This window comes from Buteo buteo, chromosome 11 (assembly GCF_964188355.1).
Source record: "Buteo buteo chromosome 11, bButBut1.hap1.1, whole genome shotgun sequence".
NCBI lineage: Eukaryota > Metazoa > Chordata > Aves > Accipitriformes > Accipitridae > Buteo > Buteo buteo.
Genome location: NC_134181.1, coordinates 5,563,815 through 5,590,925, shown reverse-complemented (window position 1 = coordinate 5,590,925; position 27,111 = coordinate 5,563,815). Strand labels below are relative to the sequence as shown.

The 27,111-nt window shown below is 42.3% G+C and overlaps 1 protein-coding gene across 1 annotated transcript in view; it reads left to right on the top strand.

The window, feature by feature from the left end:
• The first annotated feature begins 681 nt into the window (after window positions 1-681).
• The window catches only part of CMIP (c-Maf inducing protein), a 138,192-nt gene continuing 111,762 nt past the window's right edge, over window positions 682-27,111 (top strand). The window contains exon 1 of the mRNA XM_075039950.1: window positions 682-1,566. Within this exon, the coding sequence (XP_074896051.1) occupies window positions 1,270-1,566 (297 nt within the window). The 5' untranslated portion in view covers window positions 682-1,269. The remainder of the gene's footprint in view (window positions 1,567-27,111) is intronic.

Genomic DNA, 27,111 nt, shown 5'->3' with positions numbered 1-27,111 from the left:
CGTCACCTCACCGCTTCCCTTCTCCCTCCTCCCCACAGGAGGGGCGACCACCCACCCTCTGCCCTGCCCCGGGCTCCTGTCAGCGCGGGGGCTGAAAGAAAGGGCGATCTACCGCGCTAACTACCCCCCCCCCCCTCCTTCCCCTCACGTTTTCCCCCGCGGCGCTGGGGGTTCCCCTCACGGCGGAGGGTACGAAGCGCGGAGGGGCCTGACGGCAGCCGGGCCGCCCCCGCGGGTGCGCAGGTGTGCCCGCACACCTCCAGCCCTTCCCCAGCGGCACCGCTCCCGTCCCCGCCCGCCCCCCCCTTCAGCCCGGTCCCTCGGCGGGGCTACCGAGGGACGAGGCTGAAGAAGGAGGGGGACGACGCGGCCCCTCTGAGGAGAAAAAGGAGGGGGGGGGGAAGGGGGGGAGGGGTGCAACGGCCGCGCGCGCGGCGCTTCCCGCGCACCTCGCGCGGCCGCCGCCGCTGCCCCTCAGCGGCTCCGCGGCCATTGACGTCAGGGAGGGCGGCACATGACCCCGTCGGAACCAATCGGCTGCGCCCGGAGCCGCTCCGGCGAGAGGCTGTCGGCAGCGCTCGCTCCACTCGCCGCCTCCTCCTCCTCCTCCTCCTCCTCCCGCGGCGGCGGCGCGCGTGGACACACACCCCCCCTCCCCTCCCTCCCTCCCTCCCTCCCTCCCCTCCCCACACCCGCACCCACGGACGCACACACGCACCCACATACATGCACACGCGCGCCCGCCGCCGCACGCTCTCGCGCACACGCCCCGGGGGGAAGGAAGGAACCAGCGGCGGCCGGACGCCCCGCAGCCCCCGCCGCCGCCGTCAGGAGCCCCCACCGCCGCCGCTGCTGCCGCCGCCGCCGCCGGCTTTTGTCTGCCGCCCCCGCCGGGAGCCGACCCTCCGCTCGGCCGGCGCCCGCCCGGGAGCATGGACGCGGCGCTCTGAGAGCCGCGAGGGGGACCCGCCGGGGGCGGATTTTGAAGTTTGAATAAGGATTTTTTTTTTTTTTTTAATCGCTTCCCTTTCCCCTCCGCCGGTGCCGTTCGGTCCCTTCCCCCATCTTCCCTGACAGTTTTTTTTTTTTTTTCCCCCTTCAGCTTTTCTTTTCTTTTTCACCCGCCGCGTGGGGTTGGATTTTTATTTTTTTTCTTATTGCTGTTGCTATTATTTTTGATTTGGCCGTACCCGTCTCTACCCGCCCGTAGAGACCGGTCTCCCCGGGCGGCCGCCGCCGAGCGCCACCCCCCGACCCCGCGGGGCTGCCATGGATCGCACCGGCGGCTCCGGCGGGGGCAGCGACCGCAGGCAGACCGAGGAGAGCAAGCCGCTGCTGGGCGAGATGTCCGCTCCCGAGGGGAATAAAATGGGTGCCGCGCCGTGCCGGAGAACCCTGCTCCACTGCAACGGCATGAGGTACAAGCTGCTGCAGGAGGGGGACATCCAGGTGTGTGTCATCCGGCACCCCCGGACGTTTCTCAGCAAAATCCTCACCTCCAAGTTCCTGCGGCGGTGGGAGCCGCACCACTTGACCCTGGCGGACAACAGCGTCGCCTCGGCCACGGTAAGAGCCCGGCCGGGCCCCGCCACCGCCGACACCGCCACCGCGGGGGGCGGCCACAGCGCGGCCGCGGCCCCGGCGCCTTCCCTTTCCCCGCCCGGCGGGGACGGACCCGCTGCGGGGACGGGGTTGGGTTGGGGGGGTCTGGGGGGGCGATGCCTGCGCCTTTGTGCCGCGGTCGCCGTGCCGACGGCCCCTGCGGGGTCCGTCCCACCCAGGGGGGTCGGTGCGTGTGTGTGTGTGGGGGGGCGGCTCGGCTTGAGTGAACCCCGGAATGCCCGAGGGGATTTCCCCGCCCCCCCTTCCCTTCTTTGTAATCCTAGGGGTATTTAATTTTGCAGTCTCGGTGGGTTCCTTCGAGCAAGTCTAGTCTTTGTTATTATCATTATTATTGCCTTTTTTTTTTTTTTTGCCCCTCCTTTTTTTTTTTTAAATTCCTCCCTTCTCAACACGACGCCGACGTGAAATCGCCACACTGAGCCATTTCTATCCCAAACCGAAGTCGGCAGATGTCTGCTGGCACGTTGGCCAAGTTAGAGGTGAGGGAGGTGGAGGATGCTTTTAATTCGAGAGCGGAGGCTCGGGGTTTGCACGGTCTTTGCTCTGCTTTGTTTTTTAGGCCTGGTTTTGGGGGCTCTGATTTAGCGGTCACATACCCTGCCCAGGCACAGGCAACGTGATCGTAAAATATGGAGATTCCTTCAGGGTTTTTCTTCCTAATGGAAAATGATGCAAGAGAAGAATGCAAGGTGGTGATATCAACAGCACAAAAGATGTACAATAGAGGGATACAGTCTTTGAAAATATGATTTATATTTACACGTACAACTTAAAATTTCACGGCTAGTGTTATTTGAACGTTCATATAGTATGTGATTTGACTACACCCAAATTTTGTCTAATAGCGATTAACACAGCTCACAAAATGTGCTTTAGACTGATTTTTAAATTATCCAGTACTTCGATCGTGTCGGTTTTTGATTTATATGTAAATGTCTCATTTTTATCAATGGCTTCATTCTGGCCTTCCTATAGGACACTCGTGATATGAGAGAGTGGATTGGCTTTTGTGTAGATTTCTGTTGATGGTGTATTTAAATGGGTTTCATCCAGCCTGTGCTGTGCTCGGAGGTTGGATTTTTTCACACTTTGGTACGCAGACACACAGCGTGTGTAAATGTCTCTCCTGCATCGTGCTCTGCTGTGGAGTATTCCGAGCAGGTTTTCAGTGGGAGCTACTTTAACCTTCAGGTAGGCCAGCTGCCTATTCTCACAGAGCTCTCTTTTGTGCTACAGTGACATCTCTGCTTACCATTTCCACTGAGCTGTCGGGGATGTTTCCAAGGGAATATTTTTCTTTCTTTGATAGAACTACTGTGTAAAGGGAGAAGGAAGACTCGGTTGAGCATTGCTGGAGAAAACCCCTGAAAGACACGAGCACAAGGAGTTTTTGCAGTTCTTCATTTTATTAAGATACCATCAGCTTAGAGGGGAAGTCAAATATCAGTGGAGATGAGGCGTTTTCCTGGCAGTATCCATAGCAGATTATTTCTGAGCAGAGGACAAGGGTACCGGTAGAGAGGCATGATCGTGCTTCAGACGTTAATCTCTGCAATGTGGCAATACTAGGCGTGAAGTTGTATTTGTACAGGAGACGTCAAACTCTGCTCGCTGGCAAAGCTGTCACCAAAGAAACCATCTCTGAAAAAATTTCTGAAGTCCTATGGGGTCGTGCTTTAATTAACGTTGAGGTGTTCTCGTTCCTAATTACTTTATGTATATAAATAGCAAGAAGATACTAAAACATAGTACGCACCGTTGAAGGCTCCATTTTGTTAAGCAGTGCTCTTCGTGCTTGGTCTTGCGCCTTATCACTTTTTTCCAGCACTAACTCACCAAGTAAATACCATTGTTCGCGGAAATATCTGTGCTTTACTATTTCAAGTAGTGTCTTTGGTTTCCAGGGAGTAAGTAGGGCACTAGGATAAGATCCTCATTCACTTGTTGCCTGAACGTATGGGTACGTTTAGCAAGGTATCTTTCAGACATTGGTTCTATGATATCTAGATTTTACTCTTTTTTTTTTTTCCTGATCTGAAAAGATGTGATTTAAGCAAAATACGTGGTAGTTTAACCCCCAACCCCTACAGAAGTGGGGTACAGGCACAATGCCAAAACCTCCTGAAAACTGTAGGTAAGATACTTAAATGCAACTAATTTGTCTTTCAAGACCTGTAGAGAAATATCCATACCATCCATTGAAAGTGAGCATTGGGAGCACTCAACAACTTTGATAACAAGGTCATTTTTACATGCAGGGCTTTCCACAGGCAGGGTGCTTTATGAGCAGCCAGTAATTAATCTTCACATCATCCCTTTGCAAATCCTCTGGCATGACGAGTTTTACCGCATTCTATATAACATGAATAAAATCGAACAGGAAAATAACATCACTTTGTTTTGCATTTGAAAGCAAAAGTTGTAGTGACAGCTAAATCCAGATCTGGCAAATTATGTCCCTGAGTACAGTGGATAAGTTATTTGTTGATTCTAGGCACTTTCGACCCTTTTTATTGTCACTTGAGGCATGTATTTGAATTAAAAGTTGTCTCCCCACAAGCTCTTACTTGTTAATGCCTGGGCTGCGATAGAGGAGTTAGCATTCGTTTGTGTATGGATTATTCATCTGCAGTTTTTGCCATGAGTAGACACTGTATGTGCCCACATATAAATCTGAATAATGAGACCCTGACTACAGTTTTTTTGCGAGAGGTAACTACTTCCGTTGTTTAATTAGGCAGTTACATGTTTTGTGCTGACAAGATACCTTTCCGTAGCAGACGCACTACGCAAGAATGCAATGGAACAAGTGTTAGGCCATCTTATTTTAGCAAAATTTAGGGAGGAAAAAAATAATGTTCTCTACAAAGTGCTTTTTTCTGACATTATCACAACTGTTTCCATTAAAATAAGTCCATGTTAATCAAAAAAGAGTAATAATAATTTTATTCTGAATTGGTATATGCACTCAGTTAACAAATGGAAAGGCGTTAGCTTGTGGAGTGGAGAGTCCCATAACTGTAGGTGTTGTGACTTCATCTGATTTACGTGTTGTTTCCATTGTTTGCCTCATGTTTCTTTATTTCTCAAAGAATGGGTTAAATATAGTAGTTTTACCATTACAGTTTCACTCACATCATGTCCAGGCTTTCATTCTGGTTAAGTTTTTTTTTTTTTTTTTTTGGTGAAAGTAAATGCAGACCTGTAACTTTTTTTTTTTTTTTAATGTAAATGCTGAAGTCCCAGTAGGAAATTTTGATACTTAGAAACTTTGTTTGCCAGACAACAGCTTGCCTGGGGATGAATCTGACTTTCTCCCCCATGGGAGGAATAATGTTTATTTTATAAACACCTACCAAACTCAAATGTAGCGCCCTTACTAATTTTTTTTCCAGTGAGATCTGTCCTTGCACAGCTTGAAGGGCAGTGATAGTAAACACAAAGACAGAAATAAAATCCAATTTAATATTCCTTGTGTGATTTTTTTTTTTTTGCGTGCGTGTGTGTGAAGAATAGCCCTATGTCTGTCTTCAGTAGAAATGTTAAAATTTAGTTTTCAGTAGTTTAAAGGTAGCTGTCATAACTAAACTTCTGTGCCTTTAATATCCTTCTGCCTTACCCCTTTTATGTCTCTGCCCTGCTTTTCTCTTTCGTTCTTTATCTTGCACTGTTTGGAATTGGATGTTTAGGACAATGAGTTTTAGAGTACTGGGTTGCAAGAAAGACTTGTGATACATATGTATGCACAGCAGACAAGGGAAGAATAAATAAGCGATTCATTTTTGCTGGCTGGGGATGACCTCTCTAATTCCCATCTGAGAAGATAAGACATAATTGAAACCATGAAGTTACTCATTAATATCCCTCAAGGAGGTGGAAACTTTGGCTTTTCATGCCCATTTCACATTTCTTGGTTTGCCTTGGCAGATAAGTTGAGTGTAATGTAATGTTATATTCAAAGCTGGTGACAATCCCGAAAAGATTTGAGTGTCTTTTAAACTTTCTTCTGTACAAAAGTGATGTGTGAGGACAATAGTTTATTGACAAGCTAGCTAGTAAGAAATATATTTGAAACAAGAATGTAAGTGGATTAGGGAACTGCATTTATATTTTCTCCTAGAGACAAGAACATACCCAATTAATATTAAATGAGGCAGGGCAGGATGATCTGTTTCAAATAGGAGAAGTGGAGTAGAAAATTGTCTTCTAATTGTTTTTTAAAATTCAACAATTCTGCTACTGCATGTTTTTCAGCATACTATTACATGTCTTTCCTTCCTTCTTTTGGTAAAGATAGAGCAAAAATTCCTATCAAGCCAGACTCATTGTTTACTTTAGCACAGGTTCCCATTAGTTAGAAAAACACACTTTTGAAAATTAAATTTCCCTTGAAAAACAATTAGCTCAAGTGGGAAGTATTATGCAGAGCTCAGAAGTTTCAAAACAATCTTATAAGAATAATTTTTTTAAAGCTTTCCTGGAAAAGGAATATTGTAGCGTTATCCAGATTCCAAATAGAATTATTATGAATTAGTAATAACAGTAACAATAATAATAATGATGATGATGATGATGAGTAACCAGCCTGTTTGGTAAACCAAGTGCTGTCCTTAAGTCCTGTGCTATTGATGGGGCTCTACAAGTGTGACTTAAAACTAGCTTGATCGGCCTGCCATCATTACGTATATAAATAAGTATGGGCACATAAGTAAAAAAGCAATTTAAGGTAATTTTTTTGATCTGTTATAGCAATGGAATGATAAATGACTATTTAAATTTAATGTTGTTTCATTGTTTTCATTTGACAAGAAATGGTACCTATGGGTTTTGGGTGTGCATGTTTTTGCCTATTCTGGGTTACTCTGTTGCTATCTATCAGGTATTTTCTTCAGGCACATCAGAAGGAGCATTGAATCTCATAATTTGCATACAACACATGATAATTTATAATTCTCTGCAAATTGAGAACAAATTGCTCCATGTTATCTATGCTGGTGAAATTGAGATTCTGTTTCAGAGGTGAAGGCAGGCATGTGCCTGCATTAATGACACCCAAATTTTTCTGAAGACTCGGTGATTTAATGGAATATTACTCTGTTGTGACAAACTTATTTTATTGCTATATTAGTTAGGAGCTCGACGTAAGAAAACCTAAAATGATATTTCTTTAAAGTTGTTTAATGCCTATCAAACATACCTTTGAATATATAGTTCCTACAGTGGTTAAAAAGCATATTTATAAGTCAGTAGTGTTAAGGTATGTGTTTATATGTCACAGAGCTTATATAAAATATGAAAACAGAAGCTATATTCATTGATAGAGTGAGAGCTCTTAAGGCTATTAGTGTTAACACCCAGCCACTAAATTTTACGTGTTTAGGAGCATAAATAAAAAGGATACTCAGGAATACTTCTGCCTCATTTTTCATTTTGGCTGGAGAGTAGAGACGTGGTAATAGTCCCCCTGAGGAAGCTTGCAGATTGCCTCTGGTCCTCGATGGGGACCTGGTCCTGCATCAGAGCAGGGACTGGAGGAGCTCAGCATCCCTCGTGGGGCTGGGCCTTGGTGGAGCTGTGAGATCATCTTTTTGTTTTGGTTTGTTGTTTTTTTTTTTTTCTTTGGTAGTGGAACATTGTTACTAGTGCTGGGAAGAGTCTGCTAGATCATGGAAGTCGGGGTGTGGTCCTAGGAAAGGCGGTACTGCCCAGAGAAGTTGTGGATGCTCCATCATTAGAGGTGTTCAAGGTCAGGTTGGACGGGACTTAGAGCAACCTTATCTGGTGAAAGATGTCCCTGCCCATGGCAGGGGGGTTGGGACTAGATGATCCTCAAAGGTCCCTTCTGACCCACACCATTTTACGATGCTACGAAACGCAAAAAGGAAGTTTAGTTTTTCAGAGGTGAAAGGCTAGGTTGAGAGAGAGTCCCATCTGCAGCGACATTCCAGTTTGCAAACTTAGGTTTGTGTTGCTAGCCAGAGTGGGAGAACAGAGGCTGAAGCCTTGGTCCCACCAAAATCGCTGATAGAGCTGTGTACGCTGAGGGACGTTTTTGGAGGAAAAAGGTGGTAGGTTTAGGACATAGAGAGGAGTGTTTTTTTCCAACTGTTTTATTTATTGCATGTAATTTGTTTGTCCTTTTGAAGTTCCTAAATAACAGATGCGTTTTAACGTGATACAATAAAAAGGCTCCTCTCATTTCCTTCTATGTTAGTAAGCATGGCTGGACTAATAGGGTTTTATTCATCTCCCCACATAAGGTTTATGAAAGAAGAGACCTACCTCAAATAGTTCAACCGTTTTGGAGTCTTCAGAAGTAATTAGATTGTGGGTTGCATGGGTAGATTGCGGCTTGTTTATTTGTGTTTTGAGCAGTGCTAGTTGCATCAGTTTTGCTCTGTGTCTGCATGTGTTCATAGATATGTAGTGCTTAATTCCATAAACAATTGTGTGTTTGAAGATGGTTGATACTTTAGCATGTATAATCCATATAAAGCGCTTGCGCATGTCTGTGCGCTCAATAAAATAACTTTTTCGCACAGTCTGATGATGCAGTGTCATTAGCAGTATTGCTGTCTTAGGTAGTCCTGGCCTGTGCCATTCGTTTCTGTGTCTGTGCCATACCGTGTCAAGCTGTCTTTTGTACGCGCTTAACAGTTTGCAGGGTCAGGTTGAGAAAACCTGTGTGAACTGGCTGGGGAACACTTTCTCTGTTTAAACCTTTTGCAGATTTGTTGTCTTTCAGCTAGATCAGGGAACTGATCTGTTTCAGCATATAGTCTGCCAGACTGTTGAGGAAGAAGAGAGAGGGAAACATGGTAGGCTGGAATTGCTGCCAAAAACAATGTATTATTAAATCATTGCGTAAAATTTTCCTGTTTTGCACAATATTTAAGAATGCAGGGGCAATACCAGGAAAGGGAAAAGACAATTGAAAAGCATACGTTATAACTGAACACGTCAATGGTGAGTGAAGTTTTAGCTCTTGTAGTTGTGAAGGAAGGCATGAAGTCAGAACCAGAAGCTAAATTAAAAGGCCTTCACTTCATGGACTTAAAGATTAGGAGAATTTAACAGTACTCTCTAAGTTTTGGAGGAGGGGGTCTTGTTTCAGGGTTTGGGGGCATTTGATGTTACCAGTACTGGCATTTCCAGTACTTAATGTGATTTCTTGACTTTGCCTCTTGGGCTGTCCCATGACTGATGGGACAGGGCCAATAGAGTGGGAAATAGAAAAGCAGGTAACATGCTACGTCCCAGACTGTGGTGTCCAGGGCATGAGTTTATGGTGAAGGCCATTTCCTTCTATTTTAATCTTAGTTTTCAGTATGTTTTTAAATAATTTTAAGTCTTTTTTCCTTTTTTTGGGAAACTTAGAAAAAAAAAAGGCATCTGTTTTTTCTGGATTTGAGCATGTCTGCTAGATGTGTGCCGTTATTAATTGAGCTCAAGAAACTTGTCAAGTTGCAATGACTAAAATCTGAACTGGAAGTACACCCTGTCACGTACATTCTTGGTCTCGCTCTGTTGAAATCAGTAGGGTAATTTGAGGAGAGGGATTACCATTCATTGCCTGTAATGTGAATGGCAGGATGTGCTGTTCAGAAAGCCAGAAAAGTTCAGCAAAAGATCACTGTGCAGCTTTCAGGTTGGCTGCTAGTTGGGAGAGATGGCTGACTCTACTGTTAGCCTTGTACAGCTCTCTACAAAATAGAGCCCCATTTTTTTCCCTTGGTTGGCAGATCTCGAGGTGTTGAGCAGCCTGCACTAAGAGGAGCGTCTCTTTTATGAGCGAGAGGCTTGCTGGAAATTTCCCTGTTAGACAGAACCAGTGTAGAAGCTGTTGCTATTTCACCCATTTTATGCCAACATTTAGACAGCACTGGCCTGGTGGAAATTTAGTTTGTGACATTACTTTTCTTCTGTGGAGAAAATGAGGCTGAGGACAGAGAAACTAACAAGGACTGCTCACCACAGTCTGAAAGCCCTGGCAAGGACAGCAGTGAATGAACGTCTTCAAGACATGACAGACCATGGGACCAAGTGCTTCCTCTGCACCTTCGTATTCTGCAAAGCTGGGGAAAACACATGCAATTTGCTGCAGTGTATCAATGTTTAATTATTCGGTAGAGTCGTGGTGGATCAGCAAATGTAATTACCGACAGGACGAGTGGGTTTTTTTGTTTGTTTGTTTTTTAATTTGCATCCCCGTAGCTGAAAAGGCAAGGTACCGTGGGAGGAGTGTGAGCTGATGTCAGTGATGCAGGGAGGTGTAGCCTGGCGTCAGGCTGCACTGGGGTGCATGCCCTTCTCATTCAGGATTCCCGGAGAGGTCCTGCCAGCCACTGCTGCTGCTCTGTGGGGCACGCTCCAGCCCCCTCCTGCCTCTCTTCCCCAGAAAATAGAGGTTTATTAAGAAAAAAATGCTGCTTGCTGCAAACTGATCTCTTTTCCCCCATACGGTCTTGAAATTTGCTGAAATACTGCTGTGGTGTGTGGTCCTGGCTGAAGCTTGTGTGAAGGTGAATCCTCTACAGGGGGAGCTGCCCCTAATTTCTTGGAGGCATAGGAAGATGGTGTTGCTGCTTGAGTCTTGCTTGATATTCACATCTGTAGCCATTTTCACTTTGGAGGCAGTGGCAAAGTGTGAGGTTTAAAATGGGATAAGCCTTTAATGGGCCTTTGAAGTGTCTCTCTCCCTTGTCTGCTCAGAATTACCAGTTGTTTCAGGGGTAAGAAGAGCTCTTGCACTTTTCAAAGTATGTGGCAGTTTCCCTAACATTTTTCTTCTTGCGACCGAGAGATTGCATGATTTTTCTCATTGGATGAAAAATTGAAAAGGAAAAATTGCTTTCACTCTCATTGAGGAGAAGAGTAATAACCAGGGCTTCAAAAAAGATGAATAAAAAATGAATATCCAATGCTTCTCAAACTCCAGAGCTCTAATTTCATGATGTTAAGAATGGGGATGTTGAATGCTTCGAACTATCACTAAAGGGCTTTTGCTTCTTCCAGTGCTTAAAGAAATGCTGAATAAAATAAAATCTTTTTTTCCTTTTGAAAAATTTAAAACTCAAATCTTAAAGCACACAGAAACGGATTTAGGTTTTGTAAGATTTTGTTTACAAAGATGCCACGTGGCACAATAAATGTTGCCTGAAGAAAGCTGAGATTAAGCTAAATCAGAGGGTTTTTTTGAGAATACACAATTGTATTCTGAAATATAATTATTTTATATTTATATTTTATATAATATTTTTCTTAGGCCTAGAGAGAAAGCGTGTTTGCAAGTGATAATAAGAAATAATTTTTTTTCTTAGAAATAAGTTGTATGTATTTTTGAAGTGTACAGATGTCTATGCATATTTTATGGATGACAATTCTGGTGATGTTAACCTAAAGGTAAGGCAAGAATTTTGTAAGCAAAAAAGTCGCCTCATTCTTTATTTGTGTATAGACAGTTAACATCTAACTGAGCAAAATTAGGTAGTTGCATGTGCAGGTAGACAGTTTGGATAATTTTTAAAAGAAAACGCTTTTTTTCCCTAAACCTCCTGAAGATAACCATGGTGTGTTCTCAACAGTATGTTTCAAACCATATGGAACAGATATTTCTCAATGGTGAAGCTGTGATATTGCTATTTTTTTTACATGGCAGTGGCTCTTTCTTCTCAGTCTTTGTTTGTTTTGCCTATTTGAATATATGCTTTAGGGATTGGCAGGTGTCTCTTACTGTGTCTGGTTCCTGTTGTAATGGGGTTCTGTTGTACCACAGAGTTTTTTGTTTGCTACTGTAATACAATTAGTGTGTATTGCGAGCAGGCTATGTTTTGGCTCTATCTGTGCAAGCACCTAAAATAAGACTGAGTGACTTTGTTACCCATTTTCAGGGATAGGCATGATTAATAGTAAAGTAGAAACCGCTTTTAAAAAAAGCGTTTCTGAAACTTGCCAAGTGGAATCCAACTTTTTAATCAAAATACTAAGGGTGCATATGTTTTTTCCATAAATATAAATGTCTGCTTGACCTTCTGTGGAGGGGAAAAAAAAAAAAAAGAGGGATTATTTTTGGCCTTTAAAACAATCAGAAAAAAATGATTTTTGGATGACAGTATAATGACTTAATTCTACAAGTCCTTGGATTTCAACTTCACTGTGCTTCAACTGTCTCAAAGTGCTTCATGGTCAGTGTTTTTGTACATGGGGACAACAGATAAATAAGTGTAGATCAGACTTTCAAACATGTCTGCTACTGTTGGTTCATGCTTAACTTGCAGTTCCGTCTCAATTGGTGTATGCATCTATGGTTCACTCTGGAGTGTCTTAGGTTGGACACCAAGAATCAGTAGCATGTTGTGCCTTGCCCTAATGTTCATGGTAAATCACTGGTAGGAGTTGGAGCAGAAGCAGTTTCTTTGCTTTGGCTGCCAGGCTGCATCTTCCCTCCTGATTTTGATGGCTATTCGTTTTCTTAATGGTTGTAAATCTCATTAAAAATCAGTGGAAGTGTGGGAGAGTGACTGACAGCAGAACGTGGCCCTGGGTGTTGTGTTCTTCTTACTACCCTTCAATCTTCCTGCAAAGAAAATATCTGTCGGGGAACCAGGTGCCAATCAGTTCAAATCTCTTGCTTTCTGCAGCGTGCATGCTTTGTATATTCTTCTAATAGTCGCTGCTGACAACCTACCACTTTGCTTTTGCTTTAGCAGCTAAGATTGAATTCAGAAGCAGAGAGTAAGTCAGGGAAACCTTGACTGCACTGGAATTTTTAGGATGAGAGTGATCTTGCAAAATTACTATAGAAGCAGGGTGTTGCAATCTGTTTTTGAAGAAAGATCGGCAGTTCTCTCCGTTCTCGTACCTTGGATTTACTATACAAACTTTTTGATGTTGAGCTCCTAAATTTAGGAATCACTTGAGAAGAATATGATTGCAGAGGCATCTCAAAACACCACTTTTTTCTCTTCTACATTGCAGGCTGTAAGAAGGCAGGAAACTGAAAGTAGAAAGTTACGTGGACTCTTAAATGGTGGATCTGTGAGCCGTGGTGTAAGCTAATGCAATTCTGCAGATTTTTTTCTGGTAGCTATGCAGTTATTCTAGTCGGGGATCCGAGTGTCCCATTGTTCCTGGCAGCTTGAAAAGGTAGTTGCACAGCTAGAGATTTCTTTGCCCTGACTGTTACAATGCCAGGCAGTGCATTGGATGTCAGTGATGGAGAGTTGTGAGCGTGTGCCTTCCTTGGATGCTGCGGCTCCACGATGCTCTGGCTGTAGCTGTGGTGTTCTGTCATCTGAACAGTTTGCTTAGTGTCTTGGCTCTGAGAAAGAAAGTGGGAGGAGGGGACCAAAACTGTGAAAGGCCCAGTGATTCCTTGAAGAACAGCATTTACTCCTGCAGTAGAGGTGTTTTCCATCTACTTTGACGGACTGTGTTGAATGAGATCCATCCATGTCCTTGTCTTACTGCTCAGTAGTGAAATGCCCATAGTTTGAGTACCTGTTGATTGCTTGTGGAAGATGAATCATGTTCAATGAAGCAATTGTATTCCTTATCCGACAGTAATGTAGAACAGAGAGGTTTATTTGGATGTCTGGAGAAAGAGGAAATAAATTCATGTTACAGATGTTGTTCAGTCGTTGTTTAAACCAGAGAAAATCTATGCAATTGCTGTAAACTTCTACCTTTAGTAAATAGGTTATAGTAGCACAATTATGGAGTTGGAAAAGGAGCTTCAGCTTATTCTTTCAGTACAGGAATACTGACACTTCTTCACATATTCCTTACAAAAGGAATAGCAACTCCAGCTGTGTAGTAAGGGCTTGAAGTAGTATTCCCGATTGTTTTTGTTATGAAATGCAGCCAATTTTCTTTCCCGGTATATGGAAGTGAAGAGCGTTGATGAAAGATATTATGCAAGTGCAAATTATTAGTCATTACTTTTTGTAGTTTTTCTTTCAACTCTTCATGGTTCTTTCACATCATTCTTTTTTTTTCGTCACTGCTGTTATGGGGAATTTTGAGTAAAGTTTGTAAATTTTTAACTAAAAAGTAGCCTGAGCTACTCTCTCTTACTACTGAGTTCCCAGAGGAGCAAGCAGCTTGAGTGGAGTCCTGGCACTGAAAAATCTCATCTACTTTGCAACCAAACATTGTGGACATTGAAGAAAATATAAAACTTGTGCTGGCACAGAACTTTGTTGCTGAAGATGAAAGTACGGACACAGTCAACATGTCTCATCTGACTGAAAACACGTTTTCTAAGGTTAGGTAATTAATCTGTTGTGATTGCTGTGAATGAAACAGGAAATAAAGCTGGAAAAGCTTGAAATTAAATGAAATATGCAGGACCAGACATGCACTTTAGTATTAAATATTGACATACCCCTTCTAGGTAACCACTTTGCCTTTGGAGCCCAGCATTTGCCTGAAGACTGTAACGTCTTCTTGCTCTCATACTTATGGTGAAAAAAGTATTGGCATTGAGAAATATTGCTAATGGCTTCTCTCCTAACACAAACTTATGCTTCTTTTGGTGCTATGTCACTGCCTCCCTTGAAATTAATCTTCTCTGATTTATTGTAAGTTATTTCAAATGTCCCCAGTGACTTGGGTTGACTAATGTGCTTTAAATCTGGTGAAATCAAATCTGTCGTGGGAGTTGACTGTGTATAAAGCTGCTCACTCGTGGAGATAGATGACATGGGAAAGTACTGAGCCCTACTTGCTGCTTGCCCAAATATAGGACCAATCCTCCATTGCTTTAAACCTATGGACTGATGTGTGGGTTGGTTGGTTTTAAACCTGGGGCGAGTCGCAATTGAGGCGGCACTAACTATATGCATTATCTATATGTTGTGCAGGCTATATGCATTTATGGTACTACAGTATGGCCCGAGTGGACTTGAAGGGGGAAGGGAAAGAAAGGAGGTGATGATACGAAAAATTTAAACAAAGCATCTTCAAGTTAGAGATTGGATCTGTGTGCTCCAGCTGAAAAGGGAAGTCTCCGAGTTAGTGACAGCAGCGTGCCTGTGACTGGAGCTTTTTGACTCATCTTAAGGGCTGTAGTCCACAGTGCAGCTTCTTAATATGAGGTGAAGATGGCCTTCTGGGGCGGCACACAGTGTGCGAGGCCTATGCCATTGTATCTTTGCTTTTGAATACAGTTTAAAAATAATGGAAATGTTTAAATTTGGTGGATTATGTTTCCTAATGCCTCTTCATTTATCATACCCACTTTAATTGACGTAAAGATGCAGTGCTGTATTATATTATCTAGGTTTAATGTCAAGGGTTTGGGAAGTTGTGTCTCTTTACCTGTCGGATTTTCTTAGCAGAAATAGGAGAAAAAAACCTAGCCTGTGCATCATCTTGCCTGGACAGTCTGTACCTGGAGATCTTTTGAGAGCTGCTGTCTTGAGACCCTTGTGTCTGATCTAAGACTCTTGCTGTGCTCCGATTTCACATTACCCATTTTTTTTCTTCTCTTGCATTTGTAAGAAAAGCCTGTACAAACAATGCTATGCTGTTTCCAAACACTGTGAAGTTTTCCCCTTTGCTTCCTGTTTTTGTAGCGTGTTTGTGAAAAGACCTTGTCGTCTTTGCACTGGAGTTAGTGTTAATGTAAATGCATTCAGCATTAGCTACTGTGTTCCAGCATGTAGGGACCCGAGTTTCTCTTCAGCAAGCATTATTACTCTTTATTTATGGTAAGACTAGATTAAAAAAGACTTGTGCATGTAAAAGTGAAAGCACAGGCAGTGTTAAATTACGAAGTCATGAACTTGTTATTTCCCCTCCCCCCAAGTATGCAAGCCAGTTAGTAACCTAGTGATCTATACATGAGGCTTTAATTGGATATACGCCCAGAGTGCAGATTAATATGGAAAAGCTATAAAGGCATGGGTTCACAAACTTTATTTGACCACACAAGGACCGTCTGTGTGATCCCATGTGGAATGTGTGAGGGATTCTCAAAACAAAGAAGTAGCTTCATGTATTTGGGCAGATCTGCATGTAGACCACAGGATACAGAGGTGATGTCTCTGCATTGAAGTCAATAGACTTGGTTAAATAGGACTTCCTCAGCCTAGTATTCACTTCATGTTTCTTAGGAGTGATTTAGGTAGGGCAGAGGTGCACCTGTGGCCTCTGTGTAATTTACCCAACTTCTTAAGTTTTAGTTTTGAAATTGTTGAAGTCTTCTTTTTACGATTGGATATAGTCTTGGCTGCCTTTGGAGGTATGGGAGGGGCAGGGCGAATCTCCCTCTAGTGAAATGAAAACAAGCAGATGTCTTGACGGCAGCTGGCTAGAGATGAATCATTTCACATAAACTTGCCTGCAGAACATGATCTTATTCCTCTATAAACCTATACTCCAGAGGGAAGGGAGAATCCCCATTAGTCAATGACAACCTCCTGGCCTAAAATTCCAGTGTTTCTAGTTTGCAAATCACATGAAGCACATACGGACTACTAGCTGTGTTCAGCAAAGGCTTTCTCAAGTTTGAAGACACTTGTAACACAGATTTTATGTATCTTCTCGGAAATTCTTTTCTAAATGAAAATTACAGTATCCCTAAATGTGTAAAAACAGTCACAGTCACACCCCTGCGTCCCCCAAACCAGTTTAATAATGGTAAGATCTCTTTTAAATTGGCATAGTATTACAGTAAAGAGTTTGGTTCCTTAGAAGAGCCCTGTTGCAGGTGTAGCTGGCCTTCCTGACTCTTCATATGATGGAGAGCAGTAAGGCATACCACCTATCTCAAAACTCTCTTCTTCCTCCTTCCCCTTCCCCATGAGTTTCTGGAAAGGGCTGTTGCTTTCAGAAATGAGAGTGGTGTCCCTGGATCTCACTGGAATGGTGCTGAGCTTAAGTCGTACATCTGGGTGCCAGAGTGATCTACCGCTGTTGGCTTCTTCAGCCTTTGCTGTCCTATTTCCTCCCACAACTTAGGGTCCTGTGCCAGGATAGCTTTGCAGTTAATTCTTAATACAGCTCAGCGTTGGAGTTGTGCTGCTTGCAAGCTTCCTGCAGTTCAGGCTATCTTGGTACTGTTTTTTATTCATTTTGCCATCCTCTGCATGGTTGTATGGCACACTCTTCGGTTGTTGCCTGAAGATGGTGGGGTGGAAATGTTACCTCCTGTAGTGTAAGCCCTAATGGACATGAAAAGTGGAGAGCTGACAATAACTATGCTCGAATAGTTGCAGAAAATAAGGTAACCCTAATTAAAGTTTTGTGCAAATATTTTCAGCATTTGATTCCAACCATTTGCCTAACGAAGATGGAATAGTCCTTAGCTCTCTGCCTGCAGCAAGAGTATGGGAATTGAAGTGACTCATTCTCAGGGACATGGCAGTGGGAATGAGGCACTGCTGTGGTTGCAGATAATTCCCTGGAAGTCTCCGTTGTGCAGAATGCATTAATTGAAGAGATTCATGAGCTGCTTAATGTCACATCACTTCATTTCCTCATCAGGGAACTGGAAGTCTCATCTTTATAGGAAAAAACAGGAACGCTCTGGTTGTGAGTAAATCTTAACCTTTGTAAAAAGAGGTTCTGTAGGTTGCCCAGCATATTGCCCTGTATCGAACCTGTTGCCATGTAGCTTGAATTTTTTCTTGCCATCCTATCAGCTGTGGGGACAGAGACAGCAGTGTAAAGACGCACATTTCTGAGTGCACAGAAGTGAGCAGTGGAGACGAGGAGGGAACTGTTTGCTGCTGTTTTTTTCAGTGAAGTGCAGCAGAAGGATGGATGCTTCCTGTTTGTAACCGATCACCATCTGTGATGATTACATTGGTCTCAGAAAAGTGACGTATCTTTATATTCGAGAGAGAGGATGTGGCATAGGATACCCCTGCAGAGAGCTGGAAATACAGTGTGATACTGTGTGGTCTTTGCCTGTTCCGGAGTGCATGGGAGCATACATATCTCTGGGGAATGTACTCCTGCAGATAGTAACGTGTTCCTAGTAGGCAGATCTGATGCATTGTGTAGGCAGCAGAAAATAAACAGTGCAGCCCACCGTTTGCAGATTTAAACTGGAGAAGGGAATGTGCTGCACGTACGGAAATCTGTCTTGCCATGTGCGATATCTCAGTTTTCAGCATCAGATGTACCCTAATTCTGGTTTTCCCCAAATGCCTGTGTTTCAGACTGTTTTGCCCATTGCAGGTCCGGGTGAGAGCTAGTACAGAATGAGTCCTGTGGAATTTGCCATAGTTTATCACATGGCCTCTTAAGACATGGCTACTGCCTGAGTTCTTATCCCTGTATTAGTTTTATGACATGGGAAACATTGCAGAGAAAAATACAGTTTAACACTTCAATAGCTACTTGTTAAAAAAAAAAGGGGGGGGAGGCACTTTTCTTACTTTTTTTGACTAGAAATTAGTCAAGATTGAGATTTCTACACTTTGTTTGGATTTCTAAGTTTAAAGCATTTCTGAAGGTGATTTTATCTTACAGCTTTGGATCTGATCCTTGACCAAGGGGAGCTGGTCAGTGAGAGGAGATGCCCTTTCATGTGGCTTTCTGTGCCACTGCTATCCTCAGTTTTGGGAGAACCAATGAGACCTTAGGGCTGGACTTGGACATCTTTTCTCTTTCTAGCATCTAATCGCACCAGGAGGTCACAGTGGTTTCAGTTGCATGACTCAAGCTTGCATCTGCCACGAACAGCCATGATGCGCTAGCTACACTTCTTTTTTTTGTCTGTGGCAAGCTGGTTAAGCAATAAGAAGTACCTTTTAGATCCACTAATAACTTGAGTTTTCCTTCATCTATGCCTTTGGGAACATTTCAGTACTTTGCCTGGCAGTGTATCACTACTTTGAATCGTGTGTGGAAAAATGTCTGAAGCAAATTAAACAAAATGACTTGTGAGTAAAAGATCAAGTCAAAACACTGTCGAGATGAAAATCACCAAGTTGATGGGTGCAGTCTATATGTGACTGGGAACCCTTTAATGATGCCAAGAGAAAAAATTGACCATAGTAGACAAAGTTGCACTTGAGGTTTCTGTGACTTAAAAAAAATAATCTCTTTATTCCTGTGATTTATTATTTCTGTGGTCACATGACACGAGCTATTGCGAACATGAGTCTTAGCGGAAGATCCAACAGGTTGCTTATTTCAGCAAAGTCTGGCTTGAGTCTAAATCTCAAAAAATTAAGGTGGAGAGAATGGGAGTGAAAAAAAGAAAATTATTCTTCTGGCATTATACTTGTGGCTTGGCACATCTAGATCCTGGGAGTCCATTCCATTGTTTTTACTCATAGCATTTCTCTCTCTTGTTGGGAATCACTAAGAGTGATTTGGCATCTGCACCGTACTAGTAAAAACAATCTTAACTACTTATAATTAATGAATCGTGTAAGCTGGCAGTCACTGATTTGAGGGGATGGAATAACAAACATAAAGACAATGTGAATTCTGCATTTACTGGCAATGTATGTCAGAAAAAGAGCTGCTTTATTTATCTGGTGCTGAATTGCTTTAGTGTGTGGACTTTTAAATAAGCAATGCTTTAAGAAAGTGTATCAGTTGCTTGAGCTGAGGCCTGTATCTTGGCTGAAAAAATGGCATAATTTTATATCATCATGTCTAGTGTGACTTGAAATCCTTGTGAAGACAAGATGCTGCCATGTTTTCCCTGTTGTATCTATCTGGTTTTACTAGGTGGGAAAATAAACCATTGTCCTGAACTAGTCATACTGAAATAACCTTCCTGTGTCCTGTAGCTTTTTTTTTTTGTTTTTTAAATTAGGATGGTTTAGTATAAAAACAGAAAACCCAGATTGAGATCCAGCAAGTGAAAGAATGATGGTTTTCAAATGGTGATGCTTGTTATTGAGTTTTGTTGTTCTTGATGGAGAGAAAATGGTACCTTTACTTTTTCTTATTAAGAGTTAATCCACAGCAAGATATTTAAAAAAACAGAATGAGCTACCTGGACTCATTTTTAAAGAGAGGATTTTTAGGGGGAACTCTTTATTGGTTCAGACTTCTATGGTCTCTCTTTGGACTGTCTGTTTAGAATGTATATGTAAGTCTAATTCAGTTGAGAACTAGATAGGACAGTACTCCCTTTGCTTTGATCCTTTTATTTTTTGAGCATTCCTCCTCACATCAAAATCTTACAAAATGCCTCTGTTTCCCTATGGAAAGAGGACCATTTTAGGGAGAGCTGATGTTCTGGGCAGTATATCTGAGGTAACTATAGATGCTAGAGGAAGAGAAAGCAGCCTCAGGAACAATAGGGAGGCTTTAAAAAGCTGTTTAATTTGTGCCAAGCTGCTACTTTGTTGTTGTTGTTGTTGTTGTTGTTGTTGTCATAGAAATGTGCCAGTCCGTGTCTCTCACAGATGAGCTCACTAACTGAATGGCTGTGCAGGATGAGTCTGGTTTCAATGAAGATGTTTATACTTGAAGAACACAGATGGACTTAAACCACAGCCCAGAATCTAAACACCCCTGAGCTCCTGGGGGAGGGGAGTGATAGGAAATGAAATCTGGATTTTATAGCTCAGGCCTGCATCTGTCCTCCTGGATTTGGCTTTCTAAGTTATTATGGGAAAGTAGGAGAGGAATATTATCTGCAGTAAAGGTTTGTTTGTTGTTGGACTTTGGGGGGAGGATTATTTTATATTTGGCCCAACTCCATTGGGTTGGAAGAACTTTCCTGCCTAGACGTCTTTGCAGGACCATCACGGCTGAGGTTAATTGGTTGCAGAGATGTTACTCTAATGTGCAGTCTTTAGCAGGTAATTTTTCTGTCATTTATGTACTTCTGTTACTCTTTGTCTTTTGAAATAAAATATTTTGAATGAGAACTGACAATCTTCTGCACTGCATGTAAAAAGCTGTGATACAGGTTTGGTAGAAGTTTACACTTAAATTTTGCTGGTGCAAATGGCTGCAAATGGTAGAAGCAGCATCAGACCTATGAAATACTGAAGAATTTGCAGACGACACGACTAATAATCTTCAATGAGGTGTGTCATTGAGCATTGAACAAATGTAGTGCAGTCAACAAACACAGTGTACTATGTTGAACGGGGTGGCGTTCAGTGCGGGCAAAATATGTCCTTTGCAGGATTTAGCCTCTGGATTGTTTTCTTATGAGCATAATTCTGTGAATTCTTTTTACTTCCAAGAAGCCCATTAATTCTTTATTTTCATCTACATTTGGCACTGTCAGAATGCCTCAAAGGAGCTTAGGTGTAAAATGACAATAGCTACAGTATCTCCAGGGTTTTCAGGTATCCGAATGATTTGTTTATCTGGCTGTCTTGCTTTCCTTGGTTTTCTATTCCTGGAGCTGGACTGCCGGAAATGATGCATGTTGCTGAATGCAGAATAGTCTTTGCTGTGCCAAGGCATGTACTTGGAAGAATGGGATACTCTGTCCCATTAATTAGTATAAATAATCAAGAATATGGAATAAATGAAATACTGGCTGTTCGTGTTTTATGGTTTGGTGTTTTGGGTTTTTTTTAGGTATTCCCAACAAGTGGAAGGTAGCATCTTTTTAAATGAAAGCCAACCACACCAGAAGTTTTCACTGTTGGAGAATACTTTAAGGACTTTCCACTCAAACCTGTTTGAGTATATTTGAGCCTTGATTTTGGTCATAGTGTTGAATTCAGTTGTGCAGACTCTTCTCTTGATACTCTGTTTTTGCTTGTTATTCACTCTTAAGTGTCCTGCTTGAACTTGTATTGGAAGACAAGTTGGGCTAGAATTGCCTTGGCTTTTAATGAAAAATATTTATTTTAAGGCAAGATGAATTCTTCACATGCAACAAGCTTTGGGAAGCGCAGTTCCTATGCAGAGAAATTCCTCTTCTGCTAGCCTAACCTGTCTTTTGTGGGATCTTAAAAGGCGCCAGCACTCTGTTAAAGACCTTGCTCCGTCAACTGATCTCATCCTTCTCGGAGGGGGAAGAGGAACTCGTTCGTTACAGTTAGTGGAGGTGCAATCTCATGCAGGCGAGGACACCATGCGCGTGTTGTGTGCTGTGGATCTTAGCACCTTGCTGGCATTAGCTGTCATGCAACTCTAGCCAGTTAGGAAAGCTGCAGAAGAGGAAAGTGTTGAATAAAACCAAAATGGTTTATTTACCTGAGGTAGGTAAAATGCCACACACAGTTATGGTGTCCGTTTCCTGCATCTCACCAAGGGGGATGGTCATCTCGGCAGGGACCGCGGGGCCAGGAGCTCCTGCGCTCCTCCAACTCTGGCACTGACTTGTGGCCCACCGGGCAAAGTGCGTGGGAGCTCTGCATGCTTTCCCCATCGAGAGATGGTGTTAGTAGGCTTTCTTACTGTATGTATTTATTTTAAGGGTTAATCAATTAGGCATCATCAACTGGAATTTTTGAGACAAATTCATTTATAAAACTACTTGGTTTTCCGATAGAGTTCTCTGAATAATTTGTCCTGTATTTCTTCTAGTTTTGTAATAAATACCAAAAATTGATAATAGCTTTTTCTTCTCCCAAATCCATCTCCTTCATTGATTTTTTTTTTTTTTTCTTTTTTTTTGTAAGGGCCTTCCAGAAAGGGAGCGCATAGCTGATTACATTGTACTTAAGGAACTATAAAGTGATCAACATGACTGCTGCCAAATGTGTGGAATTAAGATGGAAACAATTAAATGACCATTTAAAAATATTCTTTTTCAGTTATATCCTAGAACCCAGACCGCGATATTTTAGACAGAAGTTTTTTGGGTAATGGCATTGTATGCCCTGGATAGGTTAAAACAGTGTGTCAGAGCAGGAATACTAAATGATCGGACAGGCCATGTTTTTATAGGACGTGTTTGCTGTCCTACTTGCGTGAGAAGTTTGCAGTGATGCAATAATATTGAAAATTATCACCTTCACTGTAGGAGCATTGATGCAGTGCTATTGGAAATTACTGCTTTCACTGTAGGAGCGTTCACTTTTCATCTGAGATCATTAAAATCATCTTGGTTTTACTTTTGTAATTGGCTTAGGCCGCCCTTTTTGGGGGAGGGGAGGCTTTGGGGTTTTGTCGGTTTTGCTTTTTTTACTTTTAATTTGAAACACAGTTTTAACATTTGGATTGTTTGAAACAAAAACAAGAGAAGTCCCAACATGAGCAGAGAATATTTTTAAAGGACTTTATGGCTCTAAGTTCCTAACACAGTCCAGATGTCTCCTATCTCTGCTCTTTCTGTAGCATTTTCTGGCGCGGTGTCACTGGATCTTGAACTTGGTCCAAGCTGTGTGCCAAGTCCTGAAATAAAGTAAATCAGTGAGTTGTTCTTGGACGTTTCTCCTTAATCCAAACCAACCCAAATCAAACTTTAGCTCTGACCTCAGGACTGCACATTCAAATATTTTCCTTTGCCTCCTCAGTTTCAAAGTAGCAAAAGCAGGAGATTACCACTTTGCAGTATTTAAACAGAGGCTTGTGTGACATTGGTGCAGCTGAAGCAGCAGTGTTACTTGGGACCCGGTGCCTGTTAAAACACCAGTGATGTCTGCCAGCACTGTGATTCTTCATCGTGATTCCTATTGTTGGGTCAGGATGCACGTTACGAGCACACTGGAAAAGGATTTATTTGGAGGCGTGCGCTGTGTCAACAATTAGGTAGCAACCAAAGGAAATATTCTGTAGTGCTCTTTTGCAAATGTTTCTGCCTAGATGTCTTAGAAATTATCAATAGGAGAAACCCAGTAACCCCCAAAACATCAGAACCATGTTCTAGGGTAAACTGACTGTCGTTTATCTTTCCTTAATGCAAGCACTTGTCTCCATTGTATTTAAGCACTCCATGGAAGTTGGCCTAGCATGCAAATAAACTGTGGCTGAATGGGCCACCTATTGTGACAGCACAGCAGCTTATGTGGGGAAAAAAGTATTGGGAAGGTAGTGTTATTTTTAACAACAGTTTAGTTGCTGGACCAAAGGAGACTTAACAGTATGTGACACAAATTCTTTGCAGAACATCAGCAGGTTTGAGATCTGCTGGTTTAATTCTTAGCTTTTATCTTCTGATTGGCCAGGTTCAGATAAGTTTAATTAAACTGTATCTGTTGTCCAACCCTTTGTTAGACCCAGCTTCCACTGAAATTGATGTGAAGCTTTCCTTTGGCTTAGTGGGCCTTGTACTGTGTCCTCAGATGTGTGTGATCTGCTGGGTGTTTTGGTGTAGCTGATCATCCTTGGGACAGACAGCGGTCAAAACAGGTAGGGTGCAGGAGTCTGGAGGCATTTCAGACAGTACTGTCTTGCAGTGGGGAACGAGAGTTTCCAGCATGCTCTGTGTTGGCCTCAGTTCATGTTTTTGGGATTCCCGCTGCAATTGTTTATGCATATTTGGCTGTTTAGGGAATACTAATATAAAGCTTTTCTGTAGAGTAAAAAAAAAGCTCCTTTTTTAATAAGGGAGTAGCAGTGAATCTATTTGAGAGAAACATGGCTAGAAAGGTTTACGTGTCTGACTGTATTACATATTATCTGGGCCAGTAGGATTACTTTATTTTTATTAATCAGTTTTGTTCCCTCTGGTCTTCAAGTCAGTGTTTGTCTTTCTGGCTGAATTCTGTGTAAACATGAAACGGGTACCTAACAGATCCTGCCTTGGGGCCAGAGAGCACAAAATTTACCTTTCAGAAGTAGTCAGAACAGCCACGTGCATAAAAATAATTAATGATTTTCACGATGAATTCTCTAACTTGAGCTAAGTGTTCACCGGCACGTTCACATGCTACGTGGTAGCAATTGAACATGCAATTACGAAGTTCTTACGCAACAATGAATACCAGGGACAGCAGTAAATGAGTTCTTTTACAGAGAAAAGCCATAAAAAAAGAAAGATTTCAGCCCTGGCGTGTCTTGTCATTCTTTCATCACTTAGCAGAGCTTTTGTATACACATCACTTCATGTTTTCTGTGAGATGCCGTGTTTGGTGCTCATCTCTTGGACGTTCAGGACTGTTTTGCTTTCTATGTGGAACATCAGGCATAGACTGACCAGTCACCCTAAGCTTCCCGTGTTTGTGCACTGTGCAGGGATTTTTCCCCCCAGCGTGGACCTCATCTGAACTCCGTGTCAGGGCCTCTCTGCTGTGCCTGTTGGCTCCTTGCGCAGGGGCTGGACCTGGTTGTTTTGAAGAGTGACCTTTCCATCAGGGCTGACCCACCAAGCTCCCTGGCATGGGATCAGGAAGCCGATTCCTGACTCAGTCGGGTCTTCTGCTCCTGGTAAATTGTTGTAGCACCCTCACCCTAAACACCGTGGTCTGCATGATATGCCCCACATCAGAAATTACCTGGATATGTGAAACTAGGTTCCCTTCTTTGTCACATCAGGAAGGATGTAAAGGTGGAGGTAGGTTTTGTGCTCTGCCCTGGATGAACTGGGAGTCAGCCTGCCAGAGTAGGAGGTATATATTAGAGTCGCCGGAGGTTTTCTTTCCTTCAGTACTGCTCAGAGCTTCTTGCGGGAAATGGCTTAGCAGAGATGCTGGGAGAAAGGCTGTAGCGGGCACAACCTTTGTATGTGTGTTTGCAGATAGATAAAAACTGCTCAGGAGATCTTATGGCTTTTGAAAAAGGGATGGTTGGAGATAAAGCTCTGTCAGGGGACAATGATAAAAGAACTGAGGCTGAAAATGAAAGAGCTGTTGGGTGATAAGAGGAAGCTCCTGTGTTTTGAGAGCTGGACCTCAGCTAGATAAAAATCTTAAAAGCCCTGTGCAGATCAGCAGAATAATGGTCTTGCCTAGGTTTCGCTTAATTTTCCTTCTGCCACCCAGGCTGTAGGAAGCAGTTTTCATGCTTCCCTGGCAGCAAGATTTTTGAATGTGGGAAACCTGATAGTGTGTCTGCTTAACTACCAGACTTTGGCCTGGTGCCCTTTCTGGTTTCCTTATGGAGTAAGTACAGTGATGGGAAGAATGCGCTTCTTACACATGTAGTCATCTCGGTGATAGTAAACTGTAACACTGATACCCTGTTTAGCCTACCTCTGCCTGCAGAGCCATTGCCATGGTACGTGGGGGTCACTGACAGGATAACAAGAAGTCTGCTTTAGGTTTTGAGTGCAAAAGAGAAACTAGAAGTGAAATTAAATTAAATTTTTTTTGTTGTATTTTTTTTTTTGAGAAACTGTAGATGTTTGTTCTAAACTGTCAACCTAATGCACGTTAATCTAATTTACTCCATTGAGACTTTTGCAGTGACTGTTAATGCGCAAACAGAAAGCCTCCACTATATGCTAGTAGCAGTTTTCACAAATTAGTTCATTGTAACTGTACGTAATGTGGCCAGTTTGCCTGCAAAATATAACAAGAATTTGCTTAGGTGTTTCAAAAGCTGTGCTACAACCATTTGAATGACTTGCAGTAGATGTATATGAAAAAAACCCCATGAATTTTGGAGGGTTCCCCTTACAATTTTACATTTGTAAAATTTCTTTAGCATCATTTTGCATGATGTTCAGATCAATGGAAGGGAATTCAAATAATGCAAGTAAGATCAGCTACCCATTAGGAAGGCCCAGTCTGTATATGCGACTGATTGCTTACCAAATTGAATTTGTAAAGGCTGCCAAACAAAAGCAAAATGTTTTGAATTATAGAAATGTAAACTGAAAATATTAAGGCAATGAGTTTGTACTGGAGACAAAAGACTCTTCTGAAATTATGAGAAAATGGTTTTATTTTATTTGAATTTTAATTTTTCTATGTTGTTCATTTTTATTTGGGGTGTGAGTTTAGAAAATCAGCTTGCTGGAGATGTGTGCTAATTTCAGACTTTGCTTTCCAGCAGTCCTAAGTGGAAATGAAACTGTAGGTGTCTAACACACTAAAAATTAATTTAAGATCCTGAGGATTCAACTGCTAGGACTCATGGGTCTTGATACTGCAAAATACTGCATACTCTGAAATCCTGTTGGAAATTGAGTGCTCTGCAATGTGCAGAATTGGAGCCAATAAGCTATCAAGCCAGGTAGACGTGTACTAGGAAGTGATTTGGCAAACACTCATTTCATCATGACAGAGCTATTTGTGATGGTAAATGCTTACAGGGTCCTTATGCTTTGGTCCTGAGTTACAGCCATGCACAACTGCAGTGTAAAAGCCTGATGCAAAGCCTGATTAAATTGGGGACGTTTGAATTGGCTACACTGGCCTTTGGATTAAATCTTGAGACTTTAGTTCTGAAGATGACCTTTACTTAGTGTATAAGTAACGTATACACTAAAGAGCGTGATTTCTAACAGTTGTTATTATTGGGGAGTGCTTTGTTTTTCTGCTTGGAAGTGTAATTTACAAGGAAGAATATTTAAAAAATATTTCTGAAGTTTTGTATATAGTACATGTCAAGTGGCAAACTGCTTCTTGGTGTGGTGTCATACAAAGGGGCATTTGTTAGTACTCATTAAGATTGTCTGATGTAGTTCTGCCACTTCTTAAGATACCCATTGTGGAC